Here is a 27,356-nt window from a genome sequence, read left to right as displayed (position 1 = left end):
TCCCTTGATACTGCTGACAACTCAGCCCGGAGGGCCTGAACGTGATGAGCCATTTTGCCAAGGCCTCTCCAGCTTCAACAGGATTCAGGATCATCTCTCCTGCTACTAGGGCCCTGAACCTACCCAGAGCAGAAGTCACAGGAGGCATCAGAACTGACTGCACAGGCTTCAGTGAGAGAAGCTTCAGGCCAGACCTGAGCTCTTCCTGCCTGCTTTCCAAAGACCAGTCGCCCTGCGGAGTGGGAGAGAACTGCCCTACACGGCTTCTGAGAGGTTAGCTGGGAGTGCTGCTTCAGCAGTTTCTCCCTGCAACAGGTATTCAGAGTTGGGGCAGAAGTGGGAGGGTGAAACATGAGAGAGACAATGGGTCCGGGTAGCTTCTGATGCCCAGCCAACTAGTAAACTAATTAAAACAATTTAAACTGTTAAGAAAATTTTTGTGGTTTTATTGTATCATGAGGCATTGAAACATCTGAACAAATCAATGTCTGGGCGGTGAGGCAGCTGCTTTCTCCTTCACTTCTTTGGGTTACTAGAGCAACTTGTCAGTAGATTAAAAAAAAAAAAAAAAAAAAAAAAGGACAACCTTTTGCATTACTTAAGTCTTTCCAAGGCATGCGCTGGTACAACACAAACTTCTCCCGTCAGATGCAACTAGTCTAGCATCCAAACATCATGCACAACACCTCAGTGGCAGCAGCGCACTGCGCCCACTCCCACCGCGGCCCTGCTCATTTGTGCATGATATTTGGAGCATCTGGAGGAGTGGGAATAGTATTGGGAAGAGGAGGGAGGAGGAAACAGCGTGAGTGCCTAGCTGAGAGGAGGTCAGCCAAAGTTGTGCAGGGCGAGCCTGAACATGTCATTGGTGCAAACCCAAGCATCGTTGATGTTCTTTAATAGGAACATCTGGTGGAACCCCATGATGGGGTCTTCATCCGCCTATGAGGAGAGAAAAGAGGATTCAGTAAGGGGATCAAGAAACAGGAAGGGAATTCAGTGGTAGGAGAAGAGGGCAAAAAAATGTTGACTTTAGGATCAGGCCCTACTGTCCTGAACTCAAATCCCAGTGTAGCCAAGGGGTACTTGTGAATGTGAATTGATGTAATGTATGAAACAATGCCCTGGGCACATGTAGGCCAACAATCAGCCACGCCTATGTGTGCTATGTGTGCTTAAACTGCACAATAATTCACCCTTAGCTACAGCAAAAGAGCAGAGGATGTACCTGCCTCCAAGCACATATCTCCAGACACAAGTGATCACAATTTTGAAACGAATCCCATAGTATTTACCAAGTAACTTATAGAGTATCAAAAAAACTGCAAACAATCTTGAAAACATAGGTTCACTATCCAATGATGTTTCCTGTCATGTAATAAACAGTATTTGAGATGAAAAAAAAGGGCAAGAAACCTGCAGCCAAACTGCAGAAAACTAGGATGAGACCTAGTTGAAATAGGAGCCTAGCTAACCAGCACTGTCTCTAACATCACCTGCTTTCTGGGAATTATCGTCATCAAGGAGGCAAATCAGTTGTTTGGGAGCTCCAAATTGGACAGAATCACCAGGAAGAACCTGAAGCCGGTGGGAAGCAGCAGTGTTTACTATCTTTGCCTGAGAAAGTGAACAATGAGCTCCCTACAGAGACCTCCTGAATTCTGTGCCTCTTCAGGCACAGGCACTGAGCAGGACATCCTGAACAGGCAGGAGAAACTGACAGGAAAGTCCAGGCCAGAAAGCAGGTGCCTCTGCGTCCACTGCAGAGGCCCACAGGACCACCTACACACCCACTCTGGACTCAGGAAGCCCTGTCCCGGCTAGCCTAGAGAAAGAGAGCATGTGACCATGTTATTATTGTAAGACACAAGCCCAGGCCGAGGGGCAGCCAATTTGTCCTGCTACTTTTGGGAAGAAGGGTGTTTTTGTAAACAGAATCTGGCTTTATTTATTTAGAGACAGAGTTTCACTCTTGTTGCCCAGGCTAGAGTGCAATGGTGCAATCTCAGCTCACCGCAACCTCTGCCTCCCAGGTTCAAGCGATTCTCCTGCCGCAGCCTCCCGTGTAGATGGGATTACAGGCATGTGCCACCACGCCTGGCTAATTTTGTATTTTTAGTAGAGACAGGGTTTCTCCATGTTGGTCAGGCTGGTCTCAAACTCCTGACCTCAGGTAATCTGCCTGCCTCGGCCTCCCAAAGTGCTGGGATTACAGGCGTGAGCCACCGCGCCCAGCCCAGAATCTGACTTTAATATGCTGAAGCACAACAGGTCCTTGGAGAGTTCTTGGGGGGTCTGAGGGACCACAGGAAGTCTCTGAGAATAATAGGTCTTGAGAAGGAGGAAGGAAAATGCAAAGAGAAATAGGTGGCTCACGCCTATAATCCCAGCACTTTGGGAGGCCAAGGCAGGTGGATCACCTGAGGTCAGGAGTTCAAGACCAGCCTGGCCAACATAGTGAAACCCTGTCTCTACTAAAAATACAAAAAATTATCTGGGTGTGGTGGCGGGCAGCTGTAATCCCAGCTACTTGGGAAGCTGAGGCTGGAGAATTGCTTGAACTCGGAAGGCAGAAGTGTAGTGAGCTGAGATTGTGCCACTGCATTCCAGCCTAAGCAACAAGAGTGAGACTCCGTCTCAAAAAAAAAAAAAAAAAAGAAAAGAAAAGAAATAGGAGTTCCAGGAATCTGCTTTGCTCAGCAGGCGAGGAGCCAGCAGCCAGCCTGAGGAGTGGTAGCAAGGGCTGCAGGAGTGGACTGCCTCTCCGCACCCAGCTAGCCTGTCCACCTTGACCTTAGGGCAGAGTGGGAGCCTAGTGGCTTGGCACCCCAGTCCCATCCTACTCCTATACTTCTCCCTTTTCCAGATAAAGGCTCTAGACCAGTGTCTGCCAATAGGACTTTCTGCAGTCACAAAAATGTTCTATATGGCTAGTACAACCGAAGAAGTACATTTTATTTAATCTTAATTAATGTAACTTAAAAATTGCCACCTACATGTGGCTAATGGCTAGCATACTGAACTACGCAGCTCTAGACAGTCACTTTGTCTGGGTGTCCCTAGATAAGCAGGTCACATCCACAGGGAAAGCAGGGGTACAAGACTCTCCTCTGCCTGCCCACCCCTCCCTACCACTGTTGCAGTACCATTACCTTAAGCTGGCCCACAACCATGCTGATGATGCAGCTATCTGGAGTGGGCTGATGGTCCTGCGCGGTGATGCTGTGCTGGATTTTCTGGAACGGAAGGCTCTACAAGAGAGAGAGTGGGAGGTGGGAGAACCAAGGCCAGAAGGGGTGGGAAAGGAGCCACCTGCACCCTGGCTTTCATCCCTACTTACAGACAACTTCTCCACAATGGCAGCTTTCCCCTGGAACTGTTGTCCTTCCCACGTAAGGCATGAAGCGTCAATCTGAAAAAGGCACAGGAAACCCCAGGGTTGGGGCCTCAGAGTACAAGTATCTCTAAGGCCCTGGAAAGACTCTGAAAAGGGCCTTGCTTGGAGAAGTGTGGCCACACTTCAGTTTCCCTGTCTAAAGAAGGAGACTGAGTATAGCCCCCAAACATTACACTATCAACATCTTCTACCCCATTGACCCTGGGCCCAGGCTCTGAAAGACTATTTAATAAAATATACTTCCCATTTGTATTTAAGAAGTCATATGGTCTCTGATATGCATAGGCCCAGGAGGGCTATATTGGCCTGAGCTCAGCCATCCTGCTGTGTGGTCAGTCAGTGTCAGTCCCAAAAGGTCATCAGAAATGTGGCCAGGCACGGTGGCTCACACCTGTAATCCCAGAACTTTGGGAAGCCAAGGCGGGAAGATCATGAGGTCAGGAAATCGAGACCAGCCTGACCAACATGGTGAAACCCCAGCTCTACTAAAAATGCAAAAATTATCCAGGCATGGTGGCGCACGCCTGTAATCCCAGCTACTTAGGAGGCTGAGACAGGAGAATTGCTTGAACCCAGGAGGCGGAGGTTGTAGCGAGCCGAAATCGCACCACTGCACTCCAGCCTGGGTGACAGAGCAAGACTCCATCTCAAAAAAAAGTCATCAGAAATAACTTGGAAAAATTCCACATTCATCACCCTCCAGGGCCGAGGCTAAGTTCCACTGTGGACTTTCTAGCTAGCCTTCTGGATACCCATGGGGTCAGGGAGAGATAGAGGCTGACAGGGCCTTCCAAGGCCTAGTCTGGGACCCTCCCTACCACCAAGAAGCAAAATCTCAAATGTAACCCACTTAGCTTAGTTCCACCTCAAATCTTCCCTTCCACAGCCTTCAAGGGCAGAACTCAAAAGGGCCTCTGCTGCTTACTAGCTGTGACATTAAGTAAGTTATTTCTCTGAGTCTTAGTTTCCTAACCTTCAAAGGGGTAATGTGCTGAGTATTATGAAATAATAAATATAAATTGTTATTTTAGGACCTTGCTAACTCTCTTCTCTGGCTCAGGCCTGCTTTAAGAGATAATGAGGCCAGGTGCAGTGGCTCACACCTGTAATCCCAGCACTTTGGGAGGCCAAGGTGGGTAGATCACTTGAAGTCAGGTGTTCCAGACCAGCCTGGCCAACATGGTGAAACCCCGTCTCTCCTAAAAATACAAAAATTAGCTGGGCATGGTGGTGCGCGCCTGTAACCCCAGCTACTTGGGAGGCTGAGGCATGAGAATTGCTTGAACCTGGGAGGCAGAGGATGCAGTGAGCCAAAATCGCATGAATGCACTCCAGTCTAGGTGACAGAGTGAGACTCCATCTCAAAAAAAAAAAAAGGGAGAGTGATAATGAGGCACAAGTGCCAGGATCTCAGGTCAGATCACTTCAAGGTTTCAAAAACTCTATGCTGGGCATGGTAACTCACACCTGTAATCCCAGCACTTTGGGAAGCCAAGGCAGGCGGATCACCTGAGGTCAGGAGTTGGAGACTAGCCTAGCCAACATGGTGAAATGTCACCTCCACTAAAAATACAAAAATTAGGTGTAGCCGGGCGCGGTGGCTTATGCCTGTAATCCCAGCACTTTGGGAAGCTGAGGCGGGCAAATCACCTGAGGTCAGGAGTTCAAGAACAGCCTGGCCAACATGGTGAAATCCCATCTCTACTAAAAAATACAAAAATTAGCCGGGCGTGGCAACATGTGCCTGTAGTCCCAGATACTTGGGAGGCTGAGACGGGAGAATAGCTTGAACCCAGGACATGGACATTGCAGTGAGCCAAGATTGCACCACTGCACTCCAGCCTGGGCGACAGAGTGAGACTGCATCTCAAGAAAAAAAAAAAAAAATTAGGCTTGGTGGTGCATGCCTGTAGCCTCAGCTACTCCTGAGGCTAGGCACAAGAATCGCTTGAACCCAGGAGGCAGAAGTTGCAGTGAGCTGAGATCACCCCACTGCACACCAGCTTTGGTGACAGAGTGAGACTCTGTCTCAAAAAAAAAAAAAAAAAAACTCTACTATGATAATGACAATCAAATATCTGTGCTGGAATTGGTCTTCCACTAATAAAATTTCATTATTTTTTCCAAAATTTCTGAATGGACACTGACTTTCTGGAGACAGACACAGAAGACTGTGGAGAGTCAGCCCAATCAGGCTCTGAGACTGTGCCTGGATTACTCCTAACACCCCCAACCTGGGCTCACCTGCCTGATCAATCACATTTTTGTGACTGACTCTCAGGCAGAGTCAAGTACAATTAGTTCTTGGTGTATATGAACATCGTTAAAAGAGCAGCAAATGCCGGGCGCAGTGGCTCACGCCTGTAATCCCAGCACGTTGGAAGGCCAAGGTGGGAGGATCACGAGGTCAGGAGTTCGAGACCAGCCTGGCCAACATGGTGAAACCCCATCTCTACTAAAAATACAAAAAATTAACTGGCCATGGGGGCAGGCGCCTGTAATCCCAGCTACTCGGGAGGCTGAGGCAGGAGAATCACTTGAACCCAGGAGGCGGAGGTTGCAGTGAGCTGAGATCGAGCCATTGCACTCCAGCCTGGCGAAAGAGCAAGACTCCATCTCAAAAAAAAAAAAAAAAGAGCAATGCCTGCATAGAAGGGTTTGTGAAATGACCTATCAGCCTCCCTGGGCTAACCTCATTTGTTTTCCATGAGCATTCAGGAGCCTTGGATCCAAAAGGAAGCTGGACCCCAGGCCTCCAGGAGAGCTCAGCTTTGCACTGAGGATGCTCATGGCTGCTGCCTCCAGAGGGCACCATGAGCCCTAACCTCTGCCTGTTGCTGCCCAATCCAAAACCATGTGCCATGACAAGTGCTGGCCACATGGAATGGCAAGCCCAGAACACCCTGCCCAGGATAGCAGGATTCTCACTCTTGTGGAAGTTGACAAAAGGAAAAGTATAGACCAGGTAATTACTTGGGCCAAGCGTCAGACCCCTGTCCCGTGGACAAAAGCTCAGATACAGAGGTGTAGCCAGTCCAGATAGGGCTGCCAGAACTTGTGAACTGGACACACTGGCCCAACATCCAAATTGATCCCCTGGGGTCCATTCTGGCCCTAGAGCTGGAAACTTACGTAAATTGCGCCTAGTTGGGTTCTATCATTATCAAATAACTGGTAGTAATGTTGAATGAAGCTGGATCCAATCTGCTCCCAAATTGGCTTGTCTCCCATTCTGGAGCGTCACCCGGCCTCACGGAGACCTGCAAGACCAATGAGACCAGGAGGGAAGCATTGGTACCACGAGAGTAGGTGACCAGCCACTGACCCCCACCCCTCACTGGCCTTCCTGGAGTCCTTTGCTGAGATCTGTTCTCTCAGAGAACACGGACAGGCCCTGGGGAACTGGCAGGAGACCCCTCCCAAGCCAGACCAGTGCTAGGAGCCCAGAGGTAGATCAGACCCAACCTTTCCTTTGAGTTCTTGGTTGATGAGACACATAGATGATAGGGTCGTGGAGCACACAGGAGGGGTGCTAAGGGTAGATCTACAACAAAGAAAGGTCAGAGCAGGCCCTTGAAAGCCCAGTAAGGGGAGGGGCCTTATGGGAGGAGTTAAGCACTCCTCCAGTATCTTTCCATGTAATCCTCTCAACCTGCAAGGACAGAGTTATTGCTATTCTTCCCACTTTACAGCCAAGAACAACTGATACCTGTGTGTGTGTACTATTTTGTACTACAGCCCTCAGGCCCCCAACACTGTCCCAGGGCTACGCTGACAGATGGAAGACCCAGTGAGGATGTGGGGAGATTCTCAAGGCCCCTCTTCTTTTTTTTTTTTTTTTTTGAGACAGAGTTTCACTCTTGTTGCCCAGGCTGGAGTGCAATGGCGTGATCTTGGCTCACTGCAACCTCCGCTCCCTGGGCTCAAGTGATTCTCCTGCCTCAGCCTCCAGAGTAGCTGGGATTACAGGCGCCCGCTAACACACCCAGCTAATTTGTATTTTTAGTAGAAATGGGATTTCACCATGTTGGCCAGGCTGGTCTCGAACTCCAGACTGCAAGTGATCCACCCGCCTTGGCCTCCCAAAGTTCTGGGGTTACAGGCGTGAGCCACTGTACCCAGCCAAGGGCCCTCTTCTGCCAAAAACAGCAAGTGATCCCTTAGTCTCATGGGGGCAGTTTACTTCCCCGAGGCCAGGTGATTACCTGACCTGGCCCTTTCTAGGATATTTCTTCATTGATGGGAGTGACTCCTACCCACTTCAGAGCTGGGGAAATGAGTTCAAGGATCAGAGGGAAAGCTGAGGGTTGTGGGAAGAGGGGATGGAGGCTGTGAAGGGAAACGTGTCATCCCTTCATATCCCCTCATCCCAGCATTGCTTTTACCCTAAGGAGCTGTCTCTCTTGGGTCTCTGAGAGGAGGCCCCCTCCCAACTAGAGATCATGGCTGTAAGGATACTGGATGGAAAACCCAAGCCCCAGATGGGAGAGCCGCTTGGGCTTTGCTAGGCTGCTTCCAAGTAGGGAAGCCCACATCTTGCTGCAGATCCCCTGACTGCAGACCCACATGTTGTTCTGTGGATGGCCCCAACTGTAGAGGAGCCCATCCCCTCCCTCTGTCCTGATAATAGGACTCTGAACCAAAGCAGTGAGGAGGTGGGTTCCACCCCAGCAGACAAGCATTTGCAGTGGTGGGATCTGATGCAAGTCACTGCCCTTCTTAGGGCCTCAGCCTCCTCCACTCTAAGATGGGGATGGCAACCTGACAGTGCCGGTGGTTGTGAAGCTTCTCTAAAGGAACATGATAAAGCCCTCAGCTCAACATGGTAAGTGCTAGCTCACTCCAGTCCGTGTGACCTCGCCCAAAGCCAGAGGAGCCAGCGGGGAGGAATCGTGTAGGGAAAGAGTGAGAACGCAGCCAATCCTCCGCTCTGTGACCAACACTCAAGCCAATGAGGGAGCAGGAAGCTAAGCCAGCTTTATTTTAGGTCCCCTAGGAGGTAGTGGCACTAAAAATAGAAGCTCAGTGCTGGGATGACTAAGAAATGTCCAGGAAAATCTAAAGCAAGCAGGGGAGAAAGCTTGGATCCAGTCACGCCTGCCACACAGGAACACAAGGTGTGTCCTAGTTCATACTCTGCCAAGAAAGAAATCAACAAGTGGGGAAAGCACAGGACCATCATCTAGTCTTCACTGTGGTCTTGGTCACATTTCCAAGAGGTCAGACGCTGGCTGTACTCACACACAAACTTAGAGGACCTAAGGCAGAGCACAGCTCCCACCTCTGGTATTTCTGCCCCGTCCACCTGGTACTTGCTATGCTTAGTCACTCAATGTGTCCTGACCCTGCTGCAGCTTCCAAGGTGCCATACCCAGTGCCTAAGAGCTCTGAGGGTAGGGGAAAAGCTGGAGGAATGGATAAGGGCCACGTCTCCTTCTACCTTTGGCTCAGAGCAAAGTTGGGCAGTCCTCAGAAAGGATATGCCAACCAGAAGAAACAGCACCAGCAAATGTCCCGGGGCATGAAAAGGGTCTCGCTCTGTCCCCCAGGTCAGGGTACAGTGATGCCATCTCATCTCCCTGTAGCCTCGACCTCCAGGACTCAAGCAATCCTCCCACTTCAACCTCCCAAGGAGCTGAGACTCCAGGCAAGCACCACCACGTCTGGCTGCTTTTTGTGTTTTCTGTAGAGACCAGGCTTCACCATATTGCTCAGGCTGGTCTCAAACTCCTGAGCTCAAGTGATCCACCCAGCTTGGCCTCTCAAAGTGCTGGGATTACAGGCGTGCACCACCATACCCGGCCTGTGATAACTTTCTGATACAAAAACTCCTTGACTGAAGTGGTGGTAGAAGGAAATGGGGTGGAGGGATAAAGGAAGAGAAAGACCCTTTGGCCTGGTAGGGCAGAGAAGAGTGGGGAAGAGTAAGCTCGCTGAGGAACAGGACACATCAGGGGCTCCCAGAAAATGACAAGGAAACTTCAAAGCTATGTGGGATTGAGGCCTGCTTCACTGTCTTGTGTTTATTTCCAAGTAGTGATCACAACAGCCACATAGTCAGAATCCACTGTCATCCAGTGATGTCGCTGGGTCTTGCCCTAAGCTCATCTGGTACATCAGTGCTGACACTGGGTCCTCTGGTCAAGGCCTCTCTTTTTTCTGCTAACTCTGCATCCCTGAGCTCTAAACCACAAAGCTGACCATGCTCCTCCCCTACAAACACCCTTGCTTTTGGCTTAAAGGCCAAACTCCCTAAGCTCCACAGGTGGCCATCCACCTTCATCCCCATCTCCCTAGCCATTCCCTCCTACCTCGATCCAGCTACATACAGACACAACAGAACCTACCGAGAGCCTGCTCACCATGTTTTGTACACAGGAAAGTCCCCTCCTGCGATCCCCACCCTTCCCACGGGAGGCAACACTCTTGAGTCCAAAAAAAGAAGCAAGAGTGCAGAGCCCCCATCCTATCCCCATGCAACATGAGGGAGGGGTCCAGGCCAGGCTGGAAGATGTTCCCCAGAATAGCCAGCAAGCTCTGATCTTGTTTCTAACACATTTACTGTGCAAGTAACAGGCTGGAAACAAAAAAGCCCGGGCTCAGAGGCAGCCTCACATTAGACTGGGGACTGACCATCATGACAGCTTCTCCTACAGCTCTTGTGAGAGGGCCGCTGACCACACCATCTCCTGCTTCACCCCAACAGTCCGCAGGCTGAGGCCAGGCTCCTTGAGGAGCAGAAAAGACTCTGATGACCTCTCACCCACTGAACACCAGCCTTCACTGACCCTTAGGTCTCTGTGAGTGCAAAGACCCTCCAAGAATGTCTCAGCAACTGTGGCCCTCTCCCAACACATTTGCACAGAGGTAGAGATGCCCCAGCCTTGTGAATAATTTTCAACTGTTCAGCCATAGATCCCAGGTTAAAACCTCTGACCCAGGAGATCCCGTTAGGCAACAGAAAAACTCCATTTTTATCTTCCAATTTTAAGTGTTTCCAAGAACAAAACTCAAAATAACTGTCTGGCTGTGAACACTTCATTTTCACTAATGCATATGAGGCACAGAAATGTGCAAAGAGCTTATGTGCACTTGTTTGTAACCACACCCTGTGAGTCAACCCCCTTGTTAGAGATGACCAAAAGGAGATTCAGCGAGGTTAGCCAACTCCAACTCGCTCTAGGTCAGCAGCTGATAGGTGGTGGAATTGGACTGACCAGATTTGGAGGCCTCTCCAGAGTCAGGACTTCTAGTGACAACTTGGGCCTGGAGACAAGAACAGACTACATCAGTGAGAGCACTCCTCTGAGCCTGGCTCTCTCAGAAAGGGGCAAGGCAGTCCTGAACCAGGGCTTCCACCTCCAAACAAAGGCCTCAGGCAGAAGAGTTCCACATCAAACCTAGAGTCCAAACAACAGGAGTTTTCATGGAGGATGATGTCAGCTTTCTCAAACCTTCGAGGTCACAACCCTGTTCTACCATCTCAGCAAAGCAGACAGAGCAGACAGAGATCCTAGCCTGAGGCAGGAGAGTGATCGAGAAGACGATATCACTCCTTCCAGACTGGCACACAGAAAGATTCTCATGTGTCTGCTGAAGCCCACAGGGAATGCCAGCAGATTTGCATGGCCTGCAGTGAGGGCCCCAAAATCGGTACCAGTCGTGGCTATCCTCCACACATGCTATCATGGAGGCCAAAAACACAGCCCTGAAGCACAGCCTGGAAAGGACTCCTCCAACAGGGAAACTGATAGCCAACATGGCTTAAACCCCTCAGGCCCAAGGCTGGGCATGGTAGCTCACATCTGTAATCTCAGCACTTTGGGAGGCCCATGCAGGAGGATCACTTGAGTCCAGGAGTTCCAGACCGGCCTCAGCAACAAAGCCCCATATCTACAAAAAATTTTAAAAATTAGCCGGGCATGGTGGTTCACTCCTGTAGTCTCAGCTACTCAGGAGGCTGAGGTGGGAGGATCACCTGAGCCTGGGAGGTCCAGGCTACAGTGAGCTGTGAACTTACCACTGCAATCCACCCTGAGTGACAGGGCAAGACTCTTCCTCAGAACAAACAAAAAGGCTGGGCATGATGGCTCACACCTGTAATTCCAGCACTTTGGGAGGCCAAGGTGGGCGGATCACATGGTCAGGAGATCAAGACCATCCTGGCTAACTAACATGGTGAAACCCCGTCTCTACTAAAAATACAAAAAATTAACTGGGCGTGGTGGCAGACACCTGTAGTCCCAGCTACTTGGGAGGCTGAGGCAGCAGAATGGGGTGAACCCAGGAGGCGGAGCTTGCAGTGAGTGGAGATTGCACCACTGCACTCCAGCCTGGGCAACAGAGCCAGACTCCATCTCAAAAAAAAAGAAAAAAAAAACAATAAAATATCTGGCCATGGTGGTGTACACCTGTAATCCTAGCTACCCGGGAGGCTGAGGCAGAATTGCTTGAACCCGAGAGGTGGAGGCTGCAGTGAGCTGAGAACGCCCCACGGCATTCTAGCCTGGGTGACAGAGTGAGGCTCCATCTCCAAAAAAAAAAAAAAAAAAAGGCCTGGCGCAGTGGCTCACGCCTGTAATTTCAACATTTTGGGAGGCCAAGGCGGGTGGATCACCTGAGGTCAGGAGTTCCAGACCAGCCTGGGCAACATGGTGAAACCCCATCTCTACTAAAAATACAAAAATCAGGCCAGGCGCGGTGGCTAACGCCTCTAATCCCAGGACTTTGGGAGGCTGAGGCGGGTGGATCACCTGAGGTCGAGAGTTCCAGACAAGCCTGGCCAACATAGAGAAATCCCGTCTCTACTAAAAATACAAAAAATTAGCTGGGCATGGTGGCAGCTAATTTTTCCCTGTAATCCCAGCTACTCAGGAGGTTGAGGCAGGAGAATCGCTTGAACCCGGAAGGCAGAGGTTGCGGTGAACCGAGATTGTGCCATTGCACTCTAGCCTGGGCAACAAAAGCAAAATTCCACCTCAAAAAACAAAACAAAAAAAAAACAAAAACATCAGCTGGGTGTGGTGGCATGCACCTGTAATCCCGGCTACTTGGGAGGCTAAGGCAGGAGAACTGCTTGAACCTGAGAGGTGAAGGTTGCAGTGTGCTGAGAACACCCCACTGCACTCCAGCCTGGGCAACAGAGTGAGACTCCATCTCAACAAACAAACAAAAACAAACCCTTGGAGCCAGAGTGTAAAAAGCGTCTTGCGGGTGTGGTGGCTCACACCTGTAATCATGACTGTAATCCCTCGGACACTTTGGGAGTCCAAGGCAGGAGGACTGCTTAAGCCCAGCAGTTCAAGACCAGCCTGAACAACATAGTGAGACCTCATGTCTACAGGAAAAAAAAAAAAAAAAAAAAGCTGGACATAGTGGAATATGCCTGTAGCCCCAGTTACTCGGGAGGCTGAGGTGGGAGGATGGCTTGAGCCAGGGAGGTCCAGACTGGGCAACACAGTGAGACCTTGTCTCAAAAAAAAAAAAGTGTCCTGAAGGCAGAGCAGCAGCAACCAGACAGGAAGACACTGCTGGGTGTCAGTCCTTCTGGAAGTCCCCCACTGATTTTATGGTCTGAGGAGGGGTGCTACTATGTATTCTGTCCCATGGCACCTGGAACAAAGTCTCAACCACTTATCCTGTCCTAGGTGACCTGGCCCTCCTGGCTGTCCAACCTCATCTCTTGCCACTCCCTCCCCTCCTCTACAGTTGCACCAGGCAATTTCCTCTATCTGGAACATGCTGAGTCTGTTCTCATCGCAGGGCTTTGTAACTGCTGCTCCTTCTATCTGGACCACTCTACTTCCTAGATCTTCGTGTGTCACATATGTGCCAGCTCGAATGTCACCTCCTCATTCACACCTTCCCTGACCACTTGGTCTAAAGTAGCTGTCTAGTGGCCAGGTACAGTGGCTCACGCCTGTAATCCCAGCACTTTGGGAGGCTGAGCAGGCAAATCACTTGAGGTCAGGAGTTCGAAACCAGCCTGGCCAACATGGTGAAACCCCGTCTCTACTAAAAATACAAAAACTAGCCAGAAATGGTGGCATGCGCCTATAGTCCCAGCTACTCGGGAGGCTGAGGTGGTAGAATCACTTGAACCAGGGAGGCAAATATTGTAGTGAGCTGAGATCATGCCATCGCACTCCAGCCTGGGCGACAGAGTGAGATTCGGTCTCAATTAAAATAAATAAATAATAAAGTAGCTGTCTGATTACCCATTTTGCCTCCTGTATTGTTTTCTTAGCACTTATCACTGCATGACATTGTCACATTTTGGTATTTGTTTACGGTCTATCTCCCTGACAAAGCACCCCTAGTCATCCCTGTTCCCATGGTACCTGGCCCAGCCCTCAATAACTATTTGTTGACTAAGTGCATGAGTGTGTCAGAGCCTGGGCTGAGAGGCCAGCCCTTCTTCTCTGGAGGAGGAGTAAGTTCTGGGCAAACTCCACTCAAGTGGCCTACTGACCCACTTCCCCTCCACCCACACCTTCTGTCCAAGCTGTGAGGAAACAATTATTTGTTGTCCACCCAGCTATCTGTCTATGGCATGTGGCAATTGGGGCTTGGCCCCAATACTCTCTCATTCCCAAGGTCCTAGTGAGAGACAGCTGTGGCTAAACAGCAGGCACAGCCACACCCTCAAAGACCTGGCCTCTAGCCTGCTCCACTTCTCCCTTGTTATTTGACCCTTTGACTCTGTCCCATCATTAGTAATTGTAGGATGTTAGGAGGTAATGAATGGGGTATGGAGCAGGACCCAGCTGTAAGGAGTCAGTATGGGTTCCTAGGTGAATACTAGGTCAACAGCTAGGAAGAAGGTAGGTATCTCGCCCACACCATGGAGATGGCCTAGAATCAGGAATGGAAACTGCCTGGCCCGCCACTCCCCTGGCTGAAAGATGGAGTGCAATCAGCCCAGATGGCTGGCCAGGACAGAATCCTTTCCTGGGGCTGTCACCTGAGGTCTAGGTGCCCACAGCACCCTAAGGGCCCCTTCCTCCTCTTCTGCCTGCAGGGAGGGTTCTAGAGCCACTGGGCTTCCCTGACTGGCCCAGCTGAATCCCGAGACCTGCATTCTGGTCTCTGCTCTGCACTCACTCCCTATGTAACCTCCCTTTCCCCAGTGACTCAGAAGACCTCTGGGGCCCCATTCCTTCTACACAGCTCCCATCTGTGAACTGAGCCTCAGGCCATGAACTTGATTGTCAGGTAAACATGGACTTGGCTCCCCTAATGGGGCTTGAGACCCCTAAGTGACCACTCCTGTGGCCTGGCCAACACTGTTGTGACACGCTGAGACTGAGAAGAGCAGGGAATAAAGGGATGACCATGGAGTCCACAGGGTGGTGGAGGGAACACCTCCTGTGAGTCAAACACTTCTGTGTTCTCTCACTTGAGTCTCACAACAAGCCCTGTGAAGCTGGTATGATTATCTTCACTTTATAGACAAGGAAACAAAGACTCCAAGAGGTTAAGAAAGAATTTAAGACCACAAAAGGCCACTGGCATAGCCAGCATTAGAATGTCCACAAAACTGGCCGAGATGGGGCCGGGCACAGTGGCTCATGCCTGTAAACCCAGCACTTTGGGAGGCCAAGGCAAGTAGATCACCTAAGGTCAGGAGTTTGAGACCAGCCTGGCCAACATGATGAAACCCCATCCCTATAAAAAATACAAAAAATTGGCCATGTGTGGTGGCAGGCGCCTGTAATCCCAGCTACTCTGCATGCTGAGGCAGGATAATTGCTTGAACCCAGGAGGCAGAGGTTGCAGTGAGCCAGGATCACGCCACTGCACTCCAGCCTGGGCAACGAGAGCAAAACTCCGACTCAAAAAGGAAAAAAAAAAAAACCTGGGCCGGGGATGGTGGCTCACGCCTGTAATCCCAGCACTTTGGGAGGCCGAGGCAGGTAGATCACGAAGTCAGGAGTTCAAGACCAGCCTGGCCAAGATGGTGAAACCCTGTCTCTATTAAAAATATAAAAATTTGCCAGGCGTGGTGGTGGGTGCCTGTAATCCCAGCTACTCAGGAGGCTGAGGCAGAGAATTGCTTGAACCTGGGAGGTGGAGGTTGCAGTGAGCTGAGATCACACCACGGCACTCCAGCCTAGGCGACAGAGCGAGACTGTCTCAAAAAACAACAACAAAAAAAAAAACTGGCCGAGATGCAAACAGCTGAGAGCCAATGTGGAGTAGCAGAAAGCACCTAAGTGACAAAATCAGGTGGCACAAGAACATGTCCATACACCTGTCCACCTTCTTCAGGGACGTCCAGATTGGCCACATCGTAACAGTGGGTGAGTGCCGGCCCCTGAGCAAGACAGTACGCTTCAACGTGCTCAAGGTCACCAAGGCCGCTGGCACCAAGAAGCAGTTCCAGAAGTTCTGAGGCTGGACATCTGCCCACTCCCCGCAATGAAATAAAGTTATTCTCATTTCCCCCATCCCCCCCCCGCCAAAAAAAAATCGGGTGGCAAGGAATGCAGCCCAGGCCTTGTCTTCCCCTATGAAATCAGCAAGCTCCATGGAGCCTCAGAATGGAAGAACCTGAGCACCTACTCAGCAGGTCAAAGCAGCTTTACACCTTAGGACAACTGAGAATTTGCATTCTCCTAGTCCTGAAACCACCTGCAAGTAGAATCAGTATCTCCACACAGAGCTCTTTCCTGGGGCAGCAAGCTTTCCAGTTTCTGCCTTCGGGAGACCCACTGGCTCTGATGGAATCATTCGAGGCTTTAAGAAACAAACATTCCAAAATTCCCCCAGTTTACTGAGGACACTGGGGCAAACAGCCCTCAGTTCCCAGGTACCCCAGAAACCCCATCCCCATAGCAGCCCTGTCTCCAGCCTGTGGGCTTAGGGAGCTGGCACACAGCAGGTACAGCAACAAATGAGTAACGCCCAAGACAATGAAAAGAAGTTCTTGGCCACTGGTCAGCCAGCAGTAGGAGCCCTGTGGCCCCTAGGCAGGCCACCCTGGGCCTCGTGTCCCTCTCCCTTGGCCACTAAGACACGTTCCCAGCCAAACCCAGACCCAAGCAAAGCATTCTGCCCAGGAGGGCACACTCCAGCTGATAGGGTGAGGAAAAAGAGGGTGAATAATATCACATGGCCTAAGTCACTCCAAGGATAATCCATACACTGCTGGCTCCCCGAGGGAGGGACTCAAGAATTCCTGCCATATATGATCAAAGGAAGAGAGAATCACAGAATCTCAAAGCCAGGAAAGGGGTAGCCAACTCAAACTGAACTGCAAACACACAAACATCATTCTCAAATGCCCTATCAAAACATTAATTAAAAAAAAAAAAACCAGCACCCAGCACAAGGTTCGGCTCAACCTCAGCTTAAAGAAATCCTGCCCAACTTTTTTTTTTAAAGACAGAGATCTCCCTTTGTCGTCCAGGCTGGAGTGCAGTGGCGCCATCTTGGCTCACCGCAACCTCCGCCTCCCAGGTTCAAGCAATTCTGTTGCCTCCCGTGTAGCTGGGATTACAGGTACCTGCCACCATGCCCTGCTAATTTTTTGGAATCTTAGTAGAGACGGGGTTTTGCCATATTGGCCAGGTTGGTCTCAAACTCCTGACCTCAGATGATCCACCCACCTTGGCCTCCCAAAGTGCTGGGATTACAGGTGTGAGCCTCTGTGCCCGGCCAAGAAATCATGCCCAACTTTCAATGTCTATTCTGTGGAAAACTTTTAGGATTCACTCCCCTTGCCCCAAAAGGACTATTCCTCTGTCCTGGAGGCCTCAACGAAAATGGTCTGAATTGGATTCTAAAACAAGCGCTATTGGTATTTCCAAAGTCCCTGCTGTCTCCTGTTTCCCTCTGTAAGCCCCCAGGCAAGGGCCATCTGTTGAAGGAACATCCAAGGAGCCTCCCTGACCAGGTCTGCTGAACCTCCCACCTCTGTGGAGAATTCCTGTCTGGTGCCTGGGAAGATGCCCTGATGGGTACCACCACAGGAACAACTATTGGGCACTTAAAGTGACCATAAGAGGGTCTCAGTGAAAGGAGGAGAAGCCACAAACCCACGCTCCAGGCAGGGGACTAGAAGGCCTCGCACAGGCCAGGCAAGCAGTGGCTCACGCCTGTAATCCCAGCATTTTGGGAGGCCAAGGCGGGCAGACCAAGAGTTCAAGAGATCAAGATCATCCTAACCAACATGGTGAAACCCCGTCTTTACTAAAAATACAAAATTTAGCTGGGCGTGGTGGCGCGTGCCTGTAATCCCAGCTACTTGAGAGGCTGAGGCAGGAGAATCGCTTGAACCTGGAAGGCAGAGGCTGCAGTGAGCTGAGATCATGCTACTGCACTCTAGCCTAGGTGACAGAGCGAAACTCCATCTCAAAAAGAAGGCCATGCACAACAGGCCAGGCGTGGTGGCTGTTCCCTATAATCCCAGTACTTGGGAGGTTGAGGCAGGAGGATCACCTGAGCTCAAGAGTTCTGAGACCAGCCTGGGCAACACAGTGAGATCCCGTCTCTACAAGAAGTTGTAAAACTTGGCTGGGCACAGTGGCTCACGTCTGTAATCCCAGGACTTTGGGAGGCTGAGGCAGGAGGATTGCTTGAGCCCGGAGTTCAAGACCAGCCTGGGCAAGATAGTGAGACTTTTGTCTCCACAAAAACTAAAAAATAGAATATAAAAATTAGCAGGTGTGGCCAGGCACAATGGCTCATGCCTGTAATCCCAGCACTTTGGAAGGCTGAGTGGGCAGATCACAAAGTCAGGAGTTTGAGACCAGCCTGGCCAATATGGTGAAACCCTGTCTCTACTAAAAATACAAAAATTAGCCAAGCATGGTGGCAGGAGCCAGTAGTCCCAACTACTTGGGAGGCTAAGGCAGGAGAATCTCTTGAACCCAGAAGGCAGAGGATGCTGTGAGCCGAGATCGTGCCACTGCACTCCAGCCTGGGAGACAGAGTGAGACTCCGTCTCAAAAATAATAATAATAATTAGCCAAGCGTGATGGCGCGCACCTGTAGTCCCAGCTACTCAGGAGGCTGAGGTGGGAGGACTGCTTGAGCCCAGGAGGTCAAGGCTGCAGTGACCTGAGATGGCACCAACTGCACTTTAGCAATGCCACAATCACAGCTCACTGCAGACTTGAACTTCTGGGCTGAAGCGATCCTCTTGCCTCACCTCCCAAGTAGCTGGGACTACAGGCACCCACCACCATACCTGGCTGGTTTCTATTTATTTAATTTATTTTAAAGACAGAGTCTCACTGTTGGTAAAAGAGTGAGACCTTATCTCATTAAAATAAAATAAAATAAAATAAAAAGGCTGCTGATGTACCCTAAGAAAAACTTTAAAAAGAAAGAAAAAAAGGGCCGGGAGTGGTGGCTCATGCCTGTAATCCCAGCACTTTGGGAGGCCAAGGTGGGTGGATCACCTGAGGTCGGGAGTTCGAGACCAGCCTGACCAACATGGAGAAACCCCATCTCTACTAAAAAGACAAAATTAGCCAGGCGTGGTGGCACATGCCTGTAATCCCAGCTACTAGGGAGGCTGAGGCAAGAGAATCGCTAGAACCCAGGAGGCAGAGGTTGCAGTGAGCCGAGATCGCGCCATTGCACTCCAGCCTGGGCAATAAGAGCGAAACTCTCTCAAAAAATAAAAAAATAAAGAAATAAAATAAAGAAAAAAAGGCCAGGCATGGTGGCTCACGCTTATAATCCCAGCACTTTGGGAAGCTGAGGTGGGCAGATCGCCTGAGGTCAGGAGTTTGAGACCAGCCTGGCCAACATGGCAAAACCCCATCTCTACTAGAAATATAAAAATTAGCCGGATTATACCGGCAGGCGGGTATAATCCCAGCCACTCGGAAGGTTGACACAGGAGAATTGCTTGAACCCGGAGGGCGGGGGTTGCAGTGAGCCGAGATTGCGACACATTACTTGAGCCTGGGCAAGAGTGACACTTCACTCCAGCCTGGGTGAAAAAAAAAAAAAAAGAAAAAAAGATAATAGTGTTTCGTTAAGGGAAACCTAGCCTTTTTTTTGGAGACAGGGTCTTGCTAGAGTGTCCCCAGGCTACAGTGCAGTGGCATGATCATAGCTCACGGTTCCTTGACCTCCTGCAGCCTCTTGAGCAGCTGGAACTACAGGTATACAACACCACAACCACACTGGCTATTTTTTTATTTTTCTTTTGTAGAAATGGGTATTGCTATGTTGACAAGGCTGGTTTTGATCTCCTGGCCTCAAGCAATGCTCCAGCTTCAGAGCTGGTGCTGAATCCTAGAATTTTTTATATAAGGTGGCTTCTAGTTATGAATTTTTTTTTTTTCAAGATGGAGTTTCGCTGTTGTTGCCCAGGCTGGAGCGCAATGGCACAGTCTCAGCTCACTGCAACCTCCGCCTCCCAGGTTCAAGCGAGTCTCCTGCCTCAGCCTCCTGAGTAGCTGGGATTACAGGCATGCACCACCACGCCCAGCTAATTTTCATATTTTTAGTAGAGACAGGGTTTTTCCATGTTGGTAAGGCTGGTTTCGAACTCCTGACCTCAAGTAATCCACCCACCTCAGCCTCCCAAAGTGCTGGGATTACAGGCGTGAGCCACTGCGCCCAGACTTGTTCTGAAATTTGAAAATTCTGTGTCTCCAGGGTGGAAACATCACACACCGGGGCCTGTCCTGGGGCGGGGGGAGTGGGGAGGGATAGCATTAGGAGATACACCTAATGTAAATGACGAGTTAATGGGTGCAGCACATCAACATGGCGTTATGTATACATATGTAACAAAACTGCAAGTTGTACACATGTACCCTAGAACTTTAAGTATAATAATAATAAAAAAAACAAAATTCTGTGTCTCCCTTGTTTTTTGAGACAGGGTCTCACTCTGTCACCAGGCTGCAGTGCAGTGGCACAATCTTGGCTCACTGCAACCTCTGCCTCCCGGATTCAAGCGATTCTCCTGCCTCAGCCTCCCAAGTAGCTGGGATTACAGGCACCTGCCACCATGCTCAGCTAATTTTTGTATTTTTAATAGAAACAGAGTTTCACTATATTGGCCAAGCTGGTCTCCAACTCCTGACCTCGTGATCCGCCCACCTCGCCCTCCCAAAGTGCTGGGATTACAGGCATGAGCCACCGCACCCTGCCTATTCTGTGTCTCTCTTAAGTAATTATTCCCCTCCCAAACCACCAACTCCAAAGGCAACAGAATAAAACAAGACATGGCTCAGAGAGAAGAGATGGGCTCGGCCAGGTGCGGTGGCTCACACCTGTAATCCTAGCACTTTGGGCAGCCAAGGCGAGTGGGTCACTTGAGGTCAGGAGTTCAAGACTAGCCTGGCCAATATGGTGAAACCCCATCTCTACTAAGAATACAAAAATTAGCTGGGTGTGGTGGTGGGCACCTGTAATCTCAGCTACTCGGGTGACTGAGGCAGGAGAATTGCTTGAACCCAGGAGGCGGAGGTTGCAGTGAGCTGAGATCGCACCACTGCACTCCAGCCTGGGCAACAGAGCGAGGCTCTGTCTCAAAAAAAAATAGTGATAGGCAGATAGGCTCCTATACACGAAGGGACATAATTTTGAGCTAATTGAGAACTGAGGCATCTTGTATCCTGCCTCATCCTTGTGCAGCAATATCCCAACCACCGCATGCCAGGTCCCACTTCCAAGTCAGCCCTACATGAATAGAGGATGCAGATAGATCCTGGAGAACCTCAGGCCACTTCTCTTATATCTGAGACCTAGATGGCCCGCCAAGTTCCAGAAACATTAACGAATTCTCAGGATCAGGATGCCTAGCAGTGGCTAGCTGACCTCAGACAAAGAGGTTACAGGGAACGGCCGGGCGCGGTGGCTCACGCCTGTAATCCCAGCACTTTGGGAGGCCAAGGCGGGTGGATCACGAGGTCAGGAGATCGAGGCCATCCTGGCTGACATGGTGAAACCCCGTCTCTACTAAAAACACACAAAAAATTAGCCGGGCATGGTGGCGGGTGCCTATAGTCCCAGCTACTCGGGAGGCTGAGGCAGGAGAATGGCGTGAACCCGGGAGGCGGAGCTTGCAGTGAGCCGAGATCGCGCCACTGCACTCCAGCCTGTGAGACAGAGTACGACTCCATCTCAAAAAAAAAAAAAAGTTACAGGGAACTTCTAGAGGTTGGAATGAGAGGGAGGGACCTGAATTCCTCCTACTCTTGAGTAAGGTTGGAGAAGGAAAAGTATCTTTTTGACCCTGAAGAAAACCCTTGTGATCACTGGGCAATTGTTCACATCTGTAATCCCAGCACTTTGGGAGGCTGAGGTGGGAGTATCGCTTGAACTCAGGAGTTTGAGACCAGCCTGGGCAACATATGGAGATGACATCACTGCAAAAAATAAAAATAAGGCCGGACGTGGTGGCTCACGCCTGGAATCCCGGCACTTTGGGAGGCCGAGATGGGCGGATCACGAGGTCAGGAGATCGAGACCATCCTGGCTAACACGGTGAAACCCCGTCTCTACTAAAAATACAAAAAGTTAGCTGGGCGTGGTGGCGGACGCCTGTAGTCCCAGCTACTCGGGAGGCTGAGGCAGGAGAATTCTGTGAACCCGGGAGGCGGAGCTTGCAATGAGCAGAGATCGCACCACTGCACTCCAGCCTGGGTGACAGAGTGAGACTCCGTCTCAAAATAAATAAATAAATAAAAATAAAAATAAAATTAGGCCGGGATCAGTGGCTCATGCCTGTAATCCCAGCACTTTGGGGAGGCCAAGGCAGGTAGACCACCTGAGGTCAGGAGTTTGACCAGCCTGACAAATATGGTGAAATCCCTTCTCTACTAAAAATACAGAAATTAGCCAGGCATGGTGGCGTGCGCCTGTAGTCCCAGGTACCGGGGAGGCTGAGGCAGGAGAATCGTTTGAACCCAGGAGGCGGAGGTTGCAGTGAGCCGAGATCGCACCACAGCACTCCAGCCTGGGTGACAGAGCGAGACTCCGTCTCAAGAGAAAAAAAAAAACTCTCCTGGTCAAGTCACCCAGGGCCATGAAATACGCAAACTACGCCATAGCCGTAAGCCAGCTCACCTGAAATCTGTGTCCTAGAAAGTACCCATCCAGACAATCTACAGGGTCTTGAAATAACTGCTTCTAGTTCTAGATTTCACCTCATTGTCCTGTGGGTAGTCCCTCCTTATTGCCCAGCTCCACTGGCAAAGTTGGCCTCTCCTGAGCCTCTTGGATGAACCTGATTTCCATGTCCTCATGGGCCAGGATATGGACTAGGAAAGTTACATCCAGAGAGAAGGCAGGGCTTGGTAAAATCTGAGCAGCATTCTTGCCTATTCTTCCTGACCAGGGAGAATAACTAGGCAGAGCAATTCATATGCAAGAAAACTTCTAGGTCAAGAGTACTTGGAAGAAGTGACCAGAAATGAACAGAAAAACATTACCTGGGAAAATATTCAAGGAGGAAGAAAAAAATATGCAGGGGCAGTGGCTTTCTTCACCTTGGGTCTCAATCAGCCCTTCTAAGAGATCTGATATTCTGCTTGCTCCTGAGGCCAGAGCTGCAGAGATTGAGCTGCTGCTGCTTTTTTTTTTTTCTTTTTCTTTTTTTTTTGAGACAGTCTTGCTCTGTCGCCCAGGCTGGAGTGCAGTGGCATGATCTCTGCCCACTGCAACCTCTGCCTCCCGGATTCAAGCGATTCTCCTGCCTCAGCCTCCCAAGTAGCTGGGATTACAGGTGCACGCCACCACACCCAGCTTTTTTTTTTTTGGAGACAGAGTCTTGCCCTGTCACCCAGGCTGGAGTACAGTGGCATGATCTCAGTTCACTGCGACCTCCACCTCCCGGGTTCAAGCAATTCTCCTGCCTCAGTCTCCTGAGTAGCTAGGATTACAGAAGTGCACCTCCACGTTCAGCTAATTTTTGTATTTTTAGTAGAGATGCGCTTTTGCCATGTTGGCCATGCTAGTCTGGAACCCCGGACCTCAGGTGATCTGCTGGCCTTGGCCTCCCAAAGTGCTGGGATTGCAGGCGTGAGCCACCGCGCCAGGCCTGAGCTGCTGCTTTAGTCTCTGGAAAGACTGCGGCTCAGAGAAATCAACGCTTTACATGCCATCTCTCCCCTAGTCCCAAGGTCTTCTCTGGACTGGTTCCTTAATTTACCATCTCTCAATCAGAAGCGCCTTTACAAAGGATATCAGGATAGTATTTTCTGGTCAAAGATAACTCTTCCCCCAGAACTCAGTAGGGTCTCTGATGGCATCAGTAAGGGCAATTTCATAAAGCAACCAGGTTCCTGCCTGTTTACAGGCAGCTCCAGTTGTTGGGAAGTGAGCAAGCAAGTGAGGGGAAGCCAGACTTTCTGGAGCTTCCAGCCCTAGTTCTGCCACCCAGGCTTCGGAAGGGCCCCAAAGTCTGAAATCTACGTGCCCCACCCCCCCAAGGCCCCTTCCAGCCCAGGTTCTGGTTTAGCACTAGGCTCAAGAACCTCAGGCCTGAATTCTACTTCCCGTGCATTAAGTCCCACCTTAACATCCCATTCTTATGAAGTCATCCTGTCCTGCGGGGCAATTCTGTGTTGCTGCTGGGGCCTGGTCACTGATAGAGAAGGGCGTGGGCTGGGCCTACTGGGCAGGAGCCGCCTCACCCCATCAGGCCCAGATCCTCTAAGACAAGCCAGGGATAAAGTCTCCCGTGGAATCCCCTCCCGCCTCATATTCCCTGACCCTGCCCTCCCTGCGAGAACTCTAGTACGGGCTCCACAAAGGGCGCGGTAAGAAACGTACACTTCCGAGGGGCAGACAAGGAGGGGGCGTTCACCTACACCCCGGCCGGGCTATGGTCGGGAACAGGGTGAGGGGCCCAAGCCCCGGCTGCGGCAGGCGGGCGCCCTTACCCATGCTGACTCTGGAGCGGGCCGGGTGGCGCTGCCCATCCCCGGATCCTTCGTAGGTGGGTAGCAGGACGTGGGGCTGGGGTCTGCCCGCTAGCCAGCCTGCAGAGCTTGCGGGGCTCGCGCAGGCCGGGCCAGGCTAGACGGGGCGGGGCCCTAAGGCCCCATCCGGACGGTCCTGACTAGAGAAAAAGGCCTGGCCATGGCGCAGGCCGGTGCACCAGCCACCAGCACGGTACGGCCCAGATATGCGCCCGGCTGGCTCTCTGTGCGTTACCCCCGGCCGCCGCCTCACAGGACCGGCGGGAGGCGGAGCCGCGCGCGACACATGGCCCGGGCCCCGCGCGGCTTCGGGCCGCCGGGGGGGGGGGGAGGGGAGGGGCCGCCCGGGGACTCTCAGCGGAGCCTCCCGGCAGCCCAGAGAGCGGCTCCTGCGGCCCAGCCCCCGCCCCGGCGTGCTGGCCCCGACACTCACCCGAGGGGCTGGCACGATGGCGGCAGCGGCGGCGGCAACCCAGCGCGGTCTGCGACCGACTGTCCCTTCCCCCCTGCCTTCCTTCGCCCGCCCCGCTGCACTCTGGGAGACGCAGTCCCACCGCCCCCCCTTTCCGGCATGAGCGCGCCGAGAGAAAACTACAATTCCCGGCGTGCTATGCGCGGAGGCCCAGACACGGCCCGCAGCGCGGGAGGTGAGGCTAAGCCAGGGAGGGAGGCTGCCGGGGCAAGCCCCCGAGAATTGTGGTCTAGCGGAAGCCTCTGGAACACTGGAGGTTGGCGCCAGGCTAGGGTCAGGGCTCAGTTGTCGCCTGGTCTCAGCTGGCTCGGCCCCGCCCGGTCTGTGCACTGGGGTGGGGGTTGGCCCCGCCTCCGTGGGAGCCCAGCCCGGCCCCAAGCTGGCCCAGCTGCCCCTCCCTGGGCCCCTGGGCCGTTTCCGCTCACGAAACCCCCTCCCCTTGGGGCTATGGCTGCCGCTGTTACTCTTCCGAGCTGTGTGGCCTTAACCAGCCCGGGCGGAACGCACAGCTCCTGCAATCCCAACATTCGTGCGCCTGCACCTCGGCGAGTCGGGCCCAAAACTGGTTTCGAGCAGGCTAGGCTATTCTTGGGCCGGAGACTCAAATGTCCCTCAGGTGGGGCTTGGTTGGAGAGGTTACCCTCAAACTTCTACAGTCAGGGGTCCCCAAAACATTCTGTAAGGTTTTTTTTTGCAGCAGATAGAGCAGCTAAGTGTTTCATTTTTATTAATGAGGAAAGAGAAATGACTGACTGACCCAAAATTTCGCTGTGATTTAAGTGACCAGATTGTAAATAGTTCTCTTCCTACCCATTGCCCTTTCCTTTCAACGCCCATTTGTTTTCTTGGTAACACAAACATTTGTGGTAAGGCCAGTCTCTAGGTCAGACCTGTGCTTGGCAAAGAGATCTGCAGCCAACTTGGGGTACCACAGGTAAGGGAAATGGCTACAAGGCCTCTCCAGGCAACTCCTAGCCTACCTTCCTGGCCGGAGGTCTCTCAGTACTCCTGTTCTTCCACAAGAGTTTTGCACCTTCACCCACCCACAGGTTACCCCTCCAAGAGATGGCTGGTAAGACCGGACCACACTTCTGTTTTTTAAATCTCAGGTCTGTCAACACTACACTTTGCCTGACTAGATGCTTATTACTCAGCTAGTGAGAACTCTGCATTGCCCCGCTTATACATCTGCATCTGGGATCTCCCTTGCTCTGTGAACTGTCTTCTTCTCCCTAAGAAGCCAAAACACTGCCCATAACCTCCAGACACCAGGGAGGGTCCAGGGAGTACTGCTGAGAGCCTCAAGGGAGCCAATGCAGAAACAGCAGAAGTCCCTTCAATAAACAGGAGCTCAAGGATACACTGAAGAGCATGGCTGGATCCTGGAAAAGGCCTTGCTCCGACCGGGAAGATGTGAGACTGGCCCAATAGGAGCAACAAAGGGCACTGCAGTGCTTCCACCACCTGATTACCAGCCAGATCTAACCCTAGGAAGACATAGATCCAGTCCACCCCCCAACCAGCCACCTACACAACCTATGTCTCACTCCTTCCCCACCACTTTCCCAACTCAGTGCTAAGGGACTAGAAGGGAAACAGAGACTTGAGTTTTAGGACCATCCCAGCATGTTGCCACAGACAAGTCCCCAGGCAGATGGCTTTGTCCGTAAGTAAGAAAGAGAAGGGAGTCATATTTTATGGGGTCTGAAAGTCTCCGTTTGTGCCCCACCACCCACAGTAAACCCAGAGCTTTAAAGGCATTTACTTTTAGACATTGGCTTTGAGCTAAATTACTTGGAGCTATAGACAAAAACAATGTAATCCTTGCCCCTTCAATATTCAATCTAAGAAAAAATAGAGGCTGGGCGGGGTAGCTCACACCTGTAATCTCAGTACTTTGGGAGGCAGAGCAGGCGGATCACCTGAGATCAGGAGCTCGAGACCAGCCTGGCCAACATGGTGAAATCCTGTCTCTACTGAAAATACAAAAATCAGCCAGACGTGGTGGTGGGCGCCTATAATCCCAGCTACTCAGGAGGGTGAGGCAGAAGAATTGCTTGAACCTGGGAGGCAGAGGTTGCAGTGAGCTGAGATCACACCATTGCACTCCAGCCTGGGTGACAAGAGCAAAGCTCCATCTTAAAAAAAAAATAAAAAAAAAAAAAATAGAGGCAGGCAGCCAAGAAAATGAGTCAAGGAATCACACCTCCCAACTTCTTAATGCTCTCTGTGGATACAGCTCTGTCACACCGAAGGTGTACCAAGGCCAAGGTATCTATACAACAGTCCTTGTGCCTGAAGCAGCCCTGGCTAGCTCCAGCTGCAGTCTTACCGGTTCACAGAGTAACTACATGCACATGCATACCAGAGGCTGTGCTAAGCCTAAGGGATGTCATGGTGAGCAAAATTCAATCCCAGCTGAGAATTCAAAACCCTCAGAGGCGAACTATCACAATATAGCTTAGTTACCAGTTGGTCCTTCTTGTTGAAAGGATACAGGGAGATAATCCATGGACAAACTGGGCCCATTTGGTGCAGTTTCCAAACTCTTTAGGGTGAGCTGGGCCAGGAACTCTGTGAGGACCTTATA

At 51.2% G+C, this 27,356-nt stretch overlaps 1 protein-coding gene across 2 annotated transcripts; it reads right to left on the bottom strand.

The window, feature by feature from the left end:
* Positions 1 to 423: 423 nt before the first annotated feature.
* NUTF2 (nuclear transport factor 2) lies at positions 424 to 25,066 on the bottom strand. Of its 2 annotated transcripts, none has more exons than XM_001166045.8 (5): positions 24,728 to 25,066; positions 6,530 to 6,657; positions 3,341 to 3,412; positions 3,153 to 3,251; positions 424 to 942 (listed from the first exon to the last, which is right to left on the bottom strand). In XM_001166045.8, exons 2-5 carry the CDS (start codon positions 6,626 to 6,628, stop codon positions 829 to 831), a joined length of 384 nt encoding a protein of 127 aa, XP_001166045.1. In that variant the 5' UTR covers positions 6,629 to 6,657; positions 24,728 to 25,066; the 3' UTR covers positions 424 to 828. The 2 variants fall into 2 exon arrangements, with proteins under 2 accessions (XP_001166045.1, XP_003952913.1); XM_003952864.6 differs by lacking the exon at positions 24,728 to 25,066 and adding an exon at positions 24,256 to 24,569.
* Positions 25,067 to 27,356: the final 2,290 nt, after the last annotated feature.

This window comes from Pan troglodytes, chromosome 18 (assembly GCF_028858775.2).
Source record: "Pan troglodytes isolate AG18354 chromosome 18, NHGRI_mPanTro3-v2.0_pri, whole genome shotgun sequence".
In the NCBI taxonomy this organism is placed as follows: domain Eukaryota; kingdom Metazoa; phylum Chordata; class Mammalia; order Primates; family Hominidae; genus Pan; species Pan troglodytes.
The sequence above is the reverse complement of the archived record's forward strand: the minus strand, read 5'-3'. Positions and strand labels throughout refer to the sequence as shown.

Bases quoted from the DNA above. Each gene is read 5' to 3' on its own strand.
- NUTF2 (XM_001166045.8), bottom strand. From the start codon at position 6,628: ATGGGAGACAAGCCAATTTGGGAGCAGATTGGATCCAGCTTCATTCAA. The intron at 3,413-6,529 runs GTAAGTTTCCAG...TGCCTTTTTCAG, and splicing joins CCCAACTAGGCGCAATTTAC to ATTGACGCTTCATGCCTTAC. The intron at 3,252-3,340 runs GTAAGTAGGGAT...TCTCTCTTGTAG, and splicing joins CCATTGTGGAGAAGTTGTCT to AGCCTTCCGTTCCAGAAAAT.